This window comes from Pristis pectinata, chromosome 6, assembly GCF_009764475.1.
Source record: "Pristis pectinata isolate sPriPec2 chromosome 6, sPriPec2.1.pri, whole genome shotgun sequence".
In the NCBI taxonomy this organism is placed as follows: domain Eukaryota; kingdom Metazoa; phylum Chordata; class Chondrichthyes; order Rhinopristiformes; family Pristidae; genus Pristis; species Pristis pectinata.
In genome coordinates, this window is record NC_067410.1 from 98,870,163 (window position 1) to 98,882,800 (window position 12,638).

The window sequence follows — 12,638 nt, forward strand, 5'->3', positions numbered from 1 at the left end:
ACAAATGGACAAGGAAATTACACATCGTCTTTAACACTTTAGTACTTTGGTGTGTCACTTTATCCAATATAGTTATTATTTATTTCAATAGTCAGGTCATTTCTAACACTAATAGCTTTCTACTGCTACATCCCAGTGAGTAAGTGTATAAAATCTATTCTGCTTAATAAAAAACGGCAAAGTGTCCTGTTGAATGAAACCAGTTGATCGGCAAGTATTGATTAACTAGATATCAGAATTAAACAGAGAGCTGAACAAATGGATTGTTGCACTTGAATTTTCCCCAGATTGCACATACTCCTTAACCTTTTAACGATTCAGTGTGATGATGCACAATCCACAACACATGTCCAGAATGTGGATAGATTCATTAAAAATTGCAAATTTTGCAAATGACAAGAATATTCACTAGTGGTGTGTGGCAAAGGGACAAGGCAAACTTTGTGCTATGATTGGAGTACTGCCTGAAATATTTAACACTCCAGAGGCATGTCTGTAGCAAAATATGCAGAGAGGAATAGTTGAGTATACACTTCATTGCCAAGAGTGGATAAAATGAATGTAGTTTGTCTGTAATAATACAGTAATCCTGCAGTGAACCAGCTTTTCCCTGCCTCAGAGTGTAAGTTATTTTGTTGGTGTTGTCACCAAGTAGTACAGGGCACAATGCAAGGTTTGTCCCTTCCCCCCTACACATTACTGTACTTAAATCCAGATATTCAGGAAAAGAATTTAAAGATTTTCATTCATAAAAATGTTGAACAGGATTAGATTTAACTTAGACCTATGTATAGCATTAGATTCATTCCTACAAACAAAATAGTAAGATTGTGTTTTGTATAAATCAGAAATTAAACAAAATGGAATTTAATGCCTTTCCCCAAATCTGGCCTGATTTATGGACATACGTAAGTGGAGCAGTGTGTGTACCAATGAACAAATTTGTGCAGTGGAAGGAATTTTTGAATTACAAATGGCTGGTTTCATGGAGACTGCAAATGGATTTGACACAAGAGTTTGAACCATTTCTGTGATCTAAAATTTCAAAAATCTCAGGCATTTAGAATTTTGAAAAAAGTAATATGTTTTCTTGTCTGGTGTCTAGTGAAGAGCTGAAAGATTAATCTGTTTGGTCTAGTTTGTTGACTTGAAGTTCAGGAAAAAGACAACAGGCATCTGTACATGTCAGAACTATCCTTAAGTCTAAATGAAGTTGAATACTAGTACAGCAACCAGATACATTTGTATTTGCTTGCCAAGTGTTTTGTAGTATGAGACAAATAGCTCTACCATCTGTTAGCCATTACTAAAATTACAATTTTATTCTTTATGCTTTTAGAAGTGCAATGTTTATTCCTCCTGTGATGGATCCTTAGGTAAGTGATGTGGCATTGAAACTATATAAACTATAAATGTTCTAACCAGCTTCAGTCTCAATGCTGAATTGGGTCATTTTAGTCAGGCACTGTTGCATGACAACAGTCACCTCAGTTCTCCAAGTACAGGGGGATAATCATCTAGGCTAAGGGCTATTTCGTTCTCACTCCTGAAAGTTCTTGCGTGTTGAATTCAAACCGGTCTGATATATGTTGGAAAGGAAGCCAGGAATTTGCATATCTCAGTACTGCCATATTGAATCATAATAGCTGGTAAATTTAAGTCCATCATAGAGATAGCCCAGCTCCTAAACTTTCTGCAGGAATGAGGATATAGATCAGACATTGTTTGGATCACAAATGAAAAGTCAACAGGGGACTGTAGTTCACATGCTCTGACACTTCCAAAGTTTTAAGCCTCTTGAACCTAAATACTGATCTTCAAATCTTTCCAGAAAGATTCTTGGAAGAAGATGCAAACTAATGAGCTGGATGGCCTCTTCCCCTGCCTACCTCCTTGTGTTCTTAAACAGAATGCCCTATAATTCTGTACTTTGATTAGTGAGGATGATGGTGTAAACTGTAAGAGAGTTAACAGTAGAAATAAATTCTGTCTTATAAATGCTTCTTCATACATACCTTTGCACTAAGTCTTGGGTGCCAACACAAAACTAGGTTCCCATGCTAGTTTCAGTGTTCCCATTCTCACAGTAGATACTGGGAGGCTAATTTATGGAAGTTTGAAAAGCATGGATCATCATGTTAGTGAAGAAATCATCATTACTGTGAGAAAGACCTGGATAGTGTGGACGTGGAGAGGATGTTTGCATTAGGATCTGAGGGCACAGCCTCAGAATAAAAGGACATCCCTTTAGAACTGAGATGAGAAGGAATTTCTTCAGCCAGAAGGTGGTGAATCTGTAGAATTTGTTGCCACAGAGGGCTGTGGTGGCTATGTCATTGTGTGCATTTAAGGCAGAGATTGGTAGTTTCCTGATTGGTAAAGGGGTTAATGGTTACAGGGAGAAGGCAGGAGAATGGGGTTGAAAAAGAAATCAGCCATGATTGAATGGTGGAGCAGACTCGATGGGCCAAATGACCAAATTCTGCTGCTATACCTTAAGGTCTTAAGATCTTATAATGAGCTATTTCTTTAAGTACAAAACTAAAAGCAGAAGGTTGCCTTGGTGATTTGTGTGGTTTACAGCATATCCTTGTCACACGTAGAAAGTGCTTCTACCTTCAAGATCTGCCGATAACCAGATGCCATTCAAGACTGTCTGATCTGAGGTGACTATATGTTCCATTCAATCACCCCTCAGTTTGATGTTGATTTTGTTTGTGACTAGCAAGGCAAGGCTCCTCACCAGCAGTACATAAATGTAATAGTGGTCATCATGTGAAGAGTATGAATGAGACATGGTCCGAAGACTAAGCCTTGTGCTGTGAAAATACGAAGCCTTGTGCTGTGAAAATATTGCTGTTGATAAATATTTCAACAGTGATAGAAACTCAGTCTTGTAAAGATTAGAGATCAATGATGAGAGATGGAAAAGGTAAAATAGAAAATAAAAACTTAATGAAGGGGAAGGTAAAGATATATCGAGAAAGAATAACAAGATATAAAGTTACACATCTACAGAAGAATGACACCTCAATCACTGTTCCTGTTTTCATCCACAGCAACACCTTTAGCATCATCAGTCATTCCAAGACACATTATTGGACTCTTGTGGCATAAGTTTCAATGGGATATGGGGATACCATCATTCTGACCACAATATGTAAGCAGGTTGTCATGCCTCATTGATATTGGTGTATACAGAGACTTCAGGGTTCATTTTCTTTGCAATGCTCATTAGAGGGACGATGAGGAGGACCATGATATTGCCTGTCCAATGTTGTAGAGTGATCCATTTTGATAGGCTGTCATCATTTGTAACCAACTATCCAGCTGCAAACTGGATGGTAGAGGGATGAGGAAATTTGTCTGGCCAGCCACAGAAAGCAGGTCTGTTCCAAAGCATTAAAGGGGAGAATGGTTCACAGAGAGCTGGGGAAATGGCAGGTGCCTTTTTGAAGAATGAACTGCAAGATCCGGGGAGATAAACTTCTGTATATCTGTTTTGCTGCGTAAAAGTTGCCAAACAAATGCCTTTTAGTTATTTTCATACACTGGTTAAGGCTGTTTTGTGCGCTGTGCAGTGTGTTACCCTGTGGGTGTCATCCTTAATCAAGTCTGTGCTACATCAATAGATTCCAATATTCATTACAAGTTGTAGGATCATCGCTGTTTCCAACAGGAGTGCTGGCAGCCTAAATTAAGGATAGCTCAGAAATGACAATAGCCCTTTAGTGGTCCCTTTACTTTTGTCTCCTTCCTGGCCCATTCATGAAAAAAGATGGTACAGAGATCAAAAAGAGCCAACATCTTAACAATCGTCATGCATAGAACTGTACCCACTGACAATTTACTTCCTTCACAATGGCGTTTGATTGCTGAATGTTGTGAATGTTTACACTTATTTTGATTAGTTGCTGTAGAAAAGCTGGTAGATGTGAATTATTGTCATTGAAAATGTTTTATTTGTGTTTGCTTTCAGCCTCTTATCATTCCAGTGCTCCTGGTTGCTCTAATGGTTGGATTTTGTTTTGTTCACAGGTTAGGTACTTAGGAAAAGTGGTCATGAAGGGGACACAATTTATGTCAGGGTGCACTGAAAGGTCAGTTGTTGAGTTGTGGGAGAAGCACACACTGGATCAAGAAGACATATCATCAGCCAATGCCATTTTAGAGATCCGCCCTTTCCAAGTCCGTCTCCACCATTTGGATTCAAAGAGGGAGGCAGCAGTCCGGATGGATACTTTCCAGGTGGCACGCATTGCCTATTGCACAGCAGATCACGATGTCAGCACCAACATCTTTGCCTGGCTTTATAGGGAGATCAATGACGATTTGTCCTACCAGATAGATTGCCATGCGGTTGAATGTGGGAGTAAGCTCGAAGCCAAAAAACTAGCACATGCCATGATGGAGGCCTTCAAGAAGACCTTCACCAGCATGAAGAATGATGGGAAAATCCACAACAGCAGCTCCTCTGAGGAAGCAGAATCAGCAGCATCAGATGATGGCTGAAAGGGTAATTGATTAATTAGGGATCAATGTTGAAGTCTGATGACGAGAGCCATTTGAAAGAAATAAATAGTGGAAACCTAATTGAGGATGAAACGCCAATGAACCCTTGGTTGGTTAGCTTGCCAAATTAGCCAAGTGACAATACATAATGAGAAAAGTTTTTAAAAAGATTACGCATTATTAAATAGTTGCATTGAAATTTAAAACAACTGCTCTGCTCTGACTGCGAGTATAAAGCTCTGACTCCCTATGGGAGTTTGACACATCTGCTGATGTTAGTCCTTTGCTAATTTACCTAACAAAATTCACTAAACTAACAGAACAGTTAACTTCGTCGCTACAGCCAAGAATTAAACTGAAGTTTAACTACAGAGGGAGTACCATACAGTCAAAACAGTTAAGAGAAAATGAACAGAAAACTTACATACAGATTGAAAACAAAACCAGCAAGACTTACACGTAAAAACAATTAAAAAGAAACGCATTGATCTATCTTCATATATTTCTACCAACATATAAGCTACAATATATGTAAAGATATATTCCATTTTTATAAAATATATTTCAAAATGTAAGTATTAAAATGTAATGTTTAAATCTTTAAAAATTGTGGTGTATTATCAACTGTGAAAAACATACAGAAATATTTGATTGTAAATTCAGAGGTTTGTCACATGGAAGCCTCTGATCTGGAGTTGTTTCTCAAAAACAGAGGAATAAACAAGGCATTAAAAATCTTTAGCCAGCACAACTGTTTAAATGGACTCCAAACTTGTATTGTTTTATTTTAAATATTTTTAAGGGAAGTCGAGATAGTTCCCAAAAGTTTCACTTCAAGAATCTGTTCATGTTTTTGTTTCCCCCTGCTAGATACAGGCTGCTTGCTTTGGTTACATTCACCCAGATAGATTACATTGTTTAAGTCTCCAATGGAAAGTCAACAGGAGGCTTATGTTCGCAAGCCTCAATAGTTTTAATCCTATTATCTTGATACTGCCCTTCGAATCATTGTGTTCCATGTGCATTCTTCAAAGAACATGGCAAGTCATGGTAAATGACCACTTCATATTCCAAGCTTCTTCTGTTCTTATACAGCGTTATTTTGTTCTTCCATTACTGAGGGTGACTGTGTCAGTTGTGGGAGAGTTAAGAATCTTATAAGGGAAATAGTTTAGTTTCCCATTTTCCTACCCTTGCCTTTGCACCATATATTGGCTGTAAGTAGAAAACTGGGTTCCCAAGCTGGTTAGAGCTTTTCTATTTTCATTAAGATAGATGCTGGAAGGCTAACTTTCCAATGTACGAATGAAATGGATGGTTATGTCGGTGAAGAAAGCCATTGCTGCATTGAAAGCCATTGCTACATTGAGATAGTGAACCATCTTGTAACATACAAAATCAATAAGCAGAAGAATGGTTTCCAAAACAACAACCGACTAAAGGACCCATGTTCATGTGAATTGTCCTTTTTAAGAAATAAAGTGACTTGTAATGTTACTGGAAGCACTCTGTCACCACAGCATGTAAACCAAGATTATTTTAGTGTGTGATTGTTTTTTGGAAGTTCAATGTTACCTGCATTTGTGAAGTTACAAAATAAATTGTTACGTGGTGAGGATTGGGTAGACGGTCATTATTTTATTGTTGGGAGATTAACTCATTTTGCAACTGCCCTGGGTGATGGCAGCATTCTGTTCCTGATCACAGATCGAATTACCTTAATCATCTTCACATAGGAAATCTGAAGTATACTTTTGGGAGGCTGTGTAAACATTTGGAGAATCTGGGCCTATTTTAACTGAAAGTAGAGAATGAAGGCAATAAAAGTACTGATCATATCATTGTCTGAAGCATGGCCATGGGAGATTTTAATTTCCAAATCTCCTTGGAACCTCACAGTTTCCTCCTGGGACTGACTCTTAACACCAGTGATGGGAGGAAATCAGGGATGGGGGCTATATAGGATCTTGGGAAAGGTAAATCTGGAAGGGAGGACATCAGGAATGCTTGCAGTGAGAGGAGAAGATTTGTCCAGGACAGTGGAAGCCTGAGGAACAGAATTCACAGAATGGCTGCAGCACTGAAGGAGGCTCTTCACCCCATCCAGTCCACACTCGCTCAATATTAGAGCTAACCCAACTAGTCACACTCCCCCATCCTCTCTCCATAGCCCTGCAAATCCCTTCCAGCTCCCTTTTGAACACTACAATTGAATTTATCTCCACCATGGCTCCAGCTGTATGTTCCAGACCACAAGTGCTCACAATGTAATAAATACTTCCTCTTTTTAGTTTCAGTTCTCTTGCAATCACCTTCATGCTGTATCCACTCATTCTTCATCCATCCATTGGTTTAAGTCATAACGAAGTAAAACATCTGAGCCTCATCTGATCACAATGCTACACACAATGTTACAAAGTGACCAGCTATCACTGATGGGTCTGATATTGTACAATCCTTATGGTATCACCATAAAAAGAAGTGCCACACCTGCATGATGTCCTCAGACTTTGACATCAAAAATAAGTTAGGGCTCAATATTGGGAAAGCACACACAAAAATTCCACCTCAGCGTTTGGCCCAGTTCTGCCGACCTCTGAAATCAAGACAGGAGTTCACTCTATGGCAATGACTATTGTGTGAACAAAAGGATATTTCACAGTTTACATCTGGCTGAAGGTAATTTGCCTTGGTCTATCAAAAATGCAGAGTTACAAGATATTTTTGGGATGAAAAACAGCAAAGTTGTTCTTCCCTTTCACTGTTTTGTCTAATGATTTTAATACAAAAGAAAATGAGAGAAGTTTTCACAAATAGGCTTAGGGGCGACCTAATCTTTATCTAGATTGTCTAACATCAGGCAAGGCAAAATGGCTGCAGCCTGCAAGTAGATCTAGCTTCCTTAACTAATTAAGAATGGGCTTATCAAAATGTGCCTGGCTAAAATATTGTCACAAAATAAAGGAATACCTCAAGTTATAATAAAGCAGAGGCTGAATAGATAGGAGGTTAGAAACATAGAAATGTAGAAAACCTAAAGGGGCGGCATGGTAGCGTAGCGGTTAGCGCGACGCCATTACAGCGCCAGCGATCAGGGTTCGATTCCCGTCGCTGTCTGTAAGGAGTTTGTACGTTCTCCCGTGTCTGTGTGGGTTTCCTCGGGGTGCTCCGGTTTCCTCCCACATTCCAAAGACGTACGGGTAGGTTAACATGGGTTTAAAATGGGCGGCGCGGACTCGTTGGGCCAGAAGGGCCTGTTACCATGCTGTAAATAAAATATTAAAATTTTAAATTTAAAGCACAATTCAGGCCCTTCGGCCCACAAAGCTGTGCCAAACATGTCCCTACCTTTGATATTACTAGGCTTGCCCATAACCCTCTATTTTTCTCAGCTCCATGTACCTATCCAAAAGTCTCTTAAAAGACCCTTTGTTGAAAGATTAGTTTAATAAGAGAAGCCACAAAGGAACAAAGTATCAACTTGCATCCACTTGACAGTGTAGAAACAGGCCATTAAATCTAATGTTTCCCTGCTCCCCAGGAATCTTCTTCCACCCAACCCATCAGCAATCACCATCCTGACCAGAGGATGAAATTAAAACAGAAAGTGCTGGAGATACTCAACAGATCAGGCAGCATCTGTGGAGAGAGGTAACTTTATCAGTCTGGTTAAAGACCATCAACCTGAAGCATTAATTCCATTTCCCTCTCCACAGATCCTGCTTGTTATGTTGAGTATTTCCAGCACTTTCCACTTTTATTCTGCAGATTTTATTTGCTTTTTCGAAGAGAATTATGTTGCACATCAATGTCTACATTAATTGCTACAAATGAGATTCGTGATATTTCTAACAAACCTGCAATTCAAAGCAATTAATTTTTAGCTAAGCACAGACCTACTGTGAATGAGCCCTGCAGATATAATGCATGTCTTTGCCGTGAGAATTACATCAGCCTGCTTGAAATAATAGAGTCCACTTGATGCTGAGTTACTCTGATAAGGCTGAACTACTGTAGCCACAGCCTGCCAATTTCTTCTTACTATAGACCTGGTGGATTTCCAGGATGCCCTGGAACACCAGACCTCCCTCCCGGAATGCATTTCATTTACCAGTACTTGAGTGACCCTTTGAGTGAATGTGGCAGCTGTCTTCCTCTCCCATGCAGTCTCTGTCTCCTCCATCACAGCCATAACGTGTGTGGGACCATTGTGAAAATAGTACCTTTAAGAGCTGACTCCCTTCTCTGACTGCAGCACAACAAGTGTCAGAAGCTGCCATTTATTAACTGTGGTCCCATCAGAAACCTCACAGTCCTGTTTTAGAACTTGTTTCTGGGTACAAATCACCATAATGCACTTTCCCACTGGATTTTGGCCAAGTTCACAATATTTTTGCAGTGGTCCCAAATTGGCATTAGCGCTCTAAATGCAACAATGTCTTAGCTAACCAAAAACAGATGCAATCCAATTTATGGGCTCTTGTTTCTGAAATGTAACTTGCAGTAAAAAGCTAATGAAGACGCAGGTGGCTTTCATGAATTTTCAACAGCCCTGATGTTTGTCTTTTGTGCTTTGGCTGAGACTAATCTAATCTCAGCCAAGAACCCAGAGGTAACTACTTGCCTGTTTGGACTATCTGCTGTTTTCAAATGATGCTGCTGCAAGATCCAGGCAAAACACCAGAACAAAACAGGAATAAGTTCTTCTCTTGCTCTAATCTGAATCATGTGTTTTCCCTCCAAGGGTTCCTGCTAACTCCAGTACATCACACTTTTAAATTAAATTTCCCCAAGATTATTTTTCCCTGTGTAACTAATATTTCCCTTAAATAAAACTAAGAACCATTAATATCAATGTTCTCAGTACTGGTGGATTGCATTATGCATGTTAAAATTACCCAATCTTATTTGATGCATTCCTTCATACAATAAAAGACATCTAATTTCAGATATACCCTTTGAGAGATTAGAACCTCTAAAAAAAGATACTCCTAAATTCAAAGTTATGGTTTCAGCAATGGTGAAATGTTGAGACTGAAGCAAATGATAATGTTGATGGGACTTGAAGTAAAAGGTAAGAATGCTTTTATTTCCTCATCATCTCTTCCGGTATTTATCGATGACGCTTCTTTGAATAGTCTTTCATTCTGCTGCAGATTACAAGTGCAGTTCCAACTATTTGAGTCATTATGCAATGAAAAATCTTTCAGCTGTCAATCATCTTCATTGTTTTCTAGTGACTGGTTGTAGTCATGGAGTTATACAGCATGGAAACAGACCCTTCAGCCTTCGGAGTACCAACCAACCATTAAGCACCCATTTACACTAATCCCATTTGATTCTCCACATATTCCTATCAACTCCCCCAGATTCTACCACTCGCCTACTCATCAGGGCAATTTACAATGACAAAATAACCTACCAACAAGGAATCAGAGCACCCAAAGGAAACGCACAGGTTCACAGGGAGAATGTGCAAACTCCATACAGACAGCACCAGGGGTCAGGACTGAACCCAGGTCACTGGACCTGAGAGGCAGCAGTTCTACTTCTTTTGTCTTCACATGAAGTAGGATCTTCAAAAGCTAAAGCAGCCTCACCTCTTCCTGGATGCTCTGTAATAAAGTAATTATTATAGGGCATAATAATGATGTAATTATTGTTATGAATGATGGCCCACATCAAGCCAATGGACTCAGCTCCATTTCCAGCATTTGCCTTGTGTCTTGACATGACTAAATTAACAATTCTTTCTCCAGTGTTTTAGTTGTGCCTTAGCAGGGGCGACACTTGTGATTATGGTAAAATGAAGGAGGCACTACCACATATTTGTCCGGAAATTCAGTTCTCCTCAGATGCAGCAGCAGTTGCAAGTTTTACTGTTGTAACTTGGACAAAGGAATTGAACTTCGAAAGAATGGAACACACAGCTACTACCTACCAGGGATGAATTTCTAGGCAATTACGGGATGTTCGTCACTACAGCTGCTCCTAGCCAGAATCCAACTTTCTGTAGTACAAAATATTCGGAGTTTCATCTGCAGACACAACCAATCTGCCACAGGAACTGCAGAAAGCTGGAAATGATGATCTGGCCAAATGGATTCTTTTCAGTCCAGTTCTGTAGTAACGTCTTTGCAAATTAGGATCAAGGAGAAACTGAGTTCAGCACTCATATGTGTAACTGCTTTGTTCAACTCAAAGTGAGGGTATGCTCAAAGCCTACTCTTCAAAGTTCTGTCCGGTTTTATTTGGCAATTGCAGAGCATACCACTGAATTACTAAGTATTAACAAACTACAGGCCCTTCCAGTCTTTGAAAGCTGAAATGACTTTTGTTGGAGGAAATAATTGTAAACAAGAAGTTGCTATAGGGTTTCTTTAAACCTGAAGCATTATTAAGTGCTTGCAGTATTATAAACACCAAACCATATTCCTTTCAGTCAGTTTTCACTGCAGACATAATAGACAGAGTTTTAGGTTAGTTTCCACGTGCACTGCTCTTTAATGTTTGAAAATATTCAGGACCAATTTAACCCTAGACTCACCAAAAGATAGGAATGGAATAGGACAGTTTAATTTACAACAAACAGTCATGTTACATATTTCTACATGATATGGTCATGAGCTTCAAGGAAAGCAACTATCTGCAAGCAACTTTCATTGGTAGTAAAACACCATGAAGATGTTGCAGAGAAAACTATACCTAATTCAGGAATTGCAGCATTACATATAATCAATATCACATGAGCACAAATCAATTCAGACTTAATATTGTTGCAGGTGCTGTAATACCGGAACCACAAAACAGACCAGGCAGCATCTGTGAAGGGAACAAACAGTTCAGACTGGCACTCATTATCAGAACTGGTTAGGCAAAGTATGCATGGAATGTTGACTTGTTTCTTGCTTTTTAATGATACTACCTGACCTATTGTGTGTTAGGGCTATTTCTGTCCTGTTACAGTTCAGATTTACACGTCTCGGCTTAAAACAGCACATCAGCGGCATTTGCTATTTAGGATTACACTAAATATTTGGCAAAGTCAGCCACTTTTGGCTTAGGTTGTGAGTAATAGTTAGCAATTGCCGGGAATGAATTTCTAGACAATAACATCTTAGGTAATAAAACCAGAAAATTCTGGAAATACTCAGCAGATCAGACAACATCTGTGCCAGTTTGGGTTGATGACCCTCCATCTGAAAGTCTTAGATAGAGGGTTTACATGAAAATAGTTCCATTACCTCCCTGTGATGCACTAACTCTAGCCTCAAGAATACATCTCCTGAGAGTCACCTGTCATCTCCATTCCCATTTTCTTGTCTTCCAACTTCAGCTCATACTTTGACCATATTAAAGATGAAGTGCCAACCTAGTAAAGCTGCAACACATGACTACAGGTGTGCTACACACAAAAAAACCTGCAAAAAGACCGTAAGACCATAAGACAAAGGAGCAGAAGTCGGCCATTTGGCCCATTGAGTCTGCTCTGCCATTCTATCATGAGCTGATCCATTCTCCCATTTAGCCCCACCCCCCCAGCCTTCTCACCATAACCTGTGATGCCCTGGCTACTCAGATAGCTATCAGTCTCTGCCTTAAATACACCCAATGACTTTTCCTCCACAGCCACCCACGGCAACAAATTCCACAGATTCACCACTCTCTGGCTAAAGAAATTTCTCCGCATTTCTGTCTGAATGGGCACCCTTCAATCCTGAAGTCGTGCCCACTTGTACTAGACTCCCCTACCATGGGAAACAACTTTGCCACATCTACTCTGTCCAGGTCTTTTAACATTCAAAATGTTTCTATGAGGTCCCCCCTCATTCTTCTGAACTCCAAGGAGTACAGCCCAAGAGCCGTCAAACGTTCCTCATATGTTAACCCTCTCATTCCTGGAATCATTCCAGTGAATCTTCTCTGAACCCTCTCCAACGTCAGCACATCCTTTCTTAAAGCAAAGGTAAGGGATACCTGAGAAGTTGTTCTACCAGCTAGAAAGATGAAGACAGCAAGAACTATCACCTCAAAAAGCAAACAACCTCAGATGCTGGAAGTCTGAAATAAAGCCAATAAACGCTGGGAAGATTCAGCAAGTTAGGCTGCATCTGAAGCAGCTTCAG

At 39.7% G+C, this 12,638-nt stretch overlaps 1 protein-coding gene across 2 annotated transcripts in view; it reads left to right on the forward strand.

Moving 5' to 3' along the window:
• The window catches only part of pid1 (phosphotyrosine interaction domain containing 1), a 92,354-nt gene extending 86,227 nt beyond the window's left edge, over positions 1-6,127 (forward strand). For both annotated transcript variants that reach the window (XM_052018899.1, XM_052018898.1), the window contains exon 3: positions 4,039-6,127. In XM_052018899.1, coding sequence (XP_051874859.1) covers positions 4,039-4,512 — 474 coding nt within the window. In that variant the 3' untranslated portion in view covers positions 4,513-6,127. The remainder of the gene's footprint in view (positions 1-4,038) is intronic.
• Positions 6,128-12,638: the final 6,511 nt, after the last annotated feature.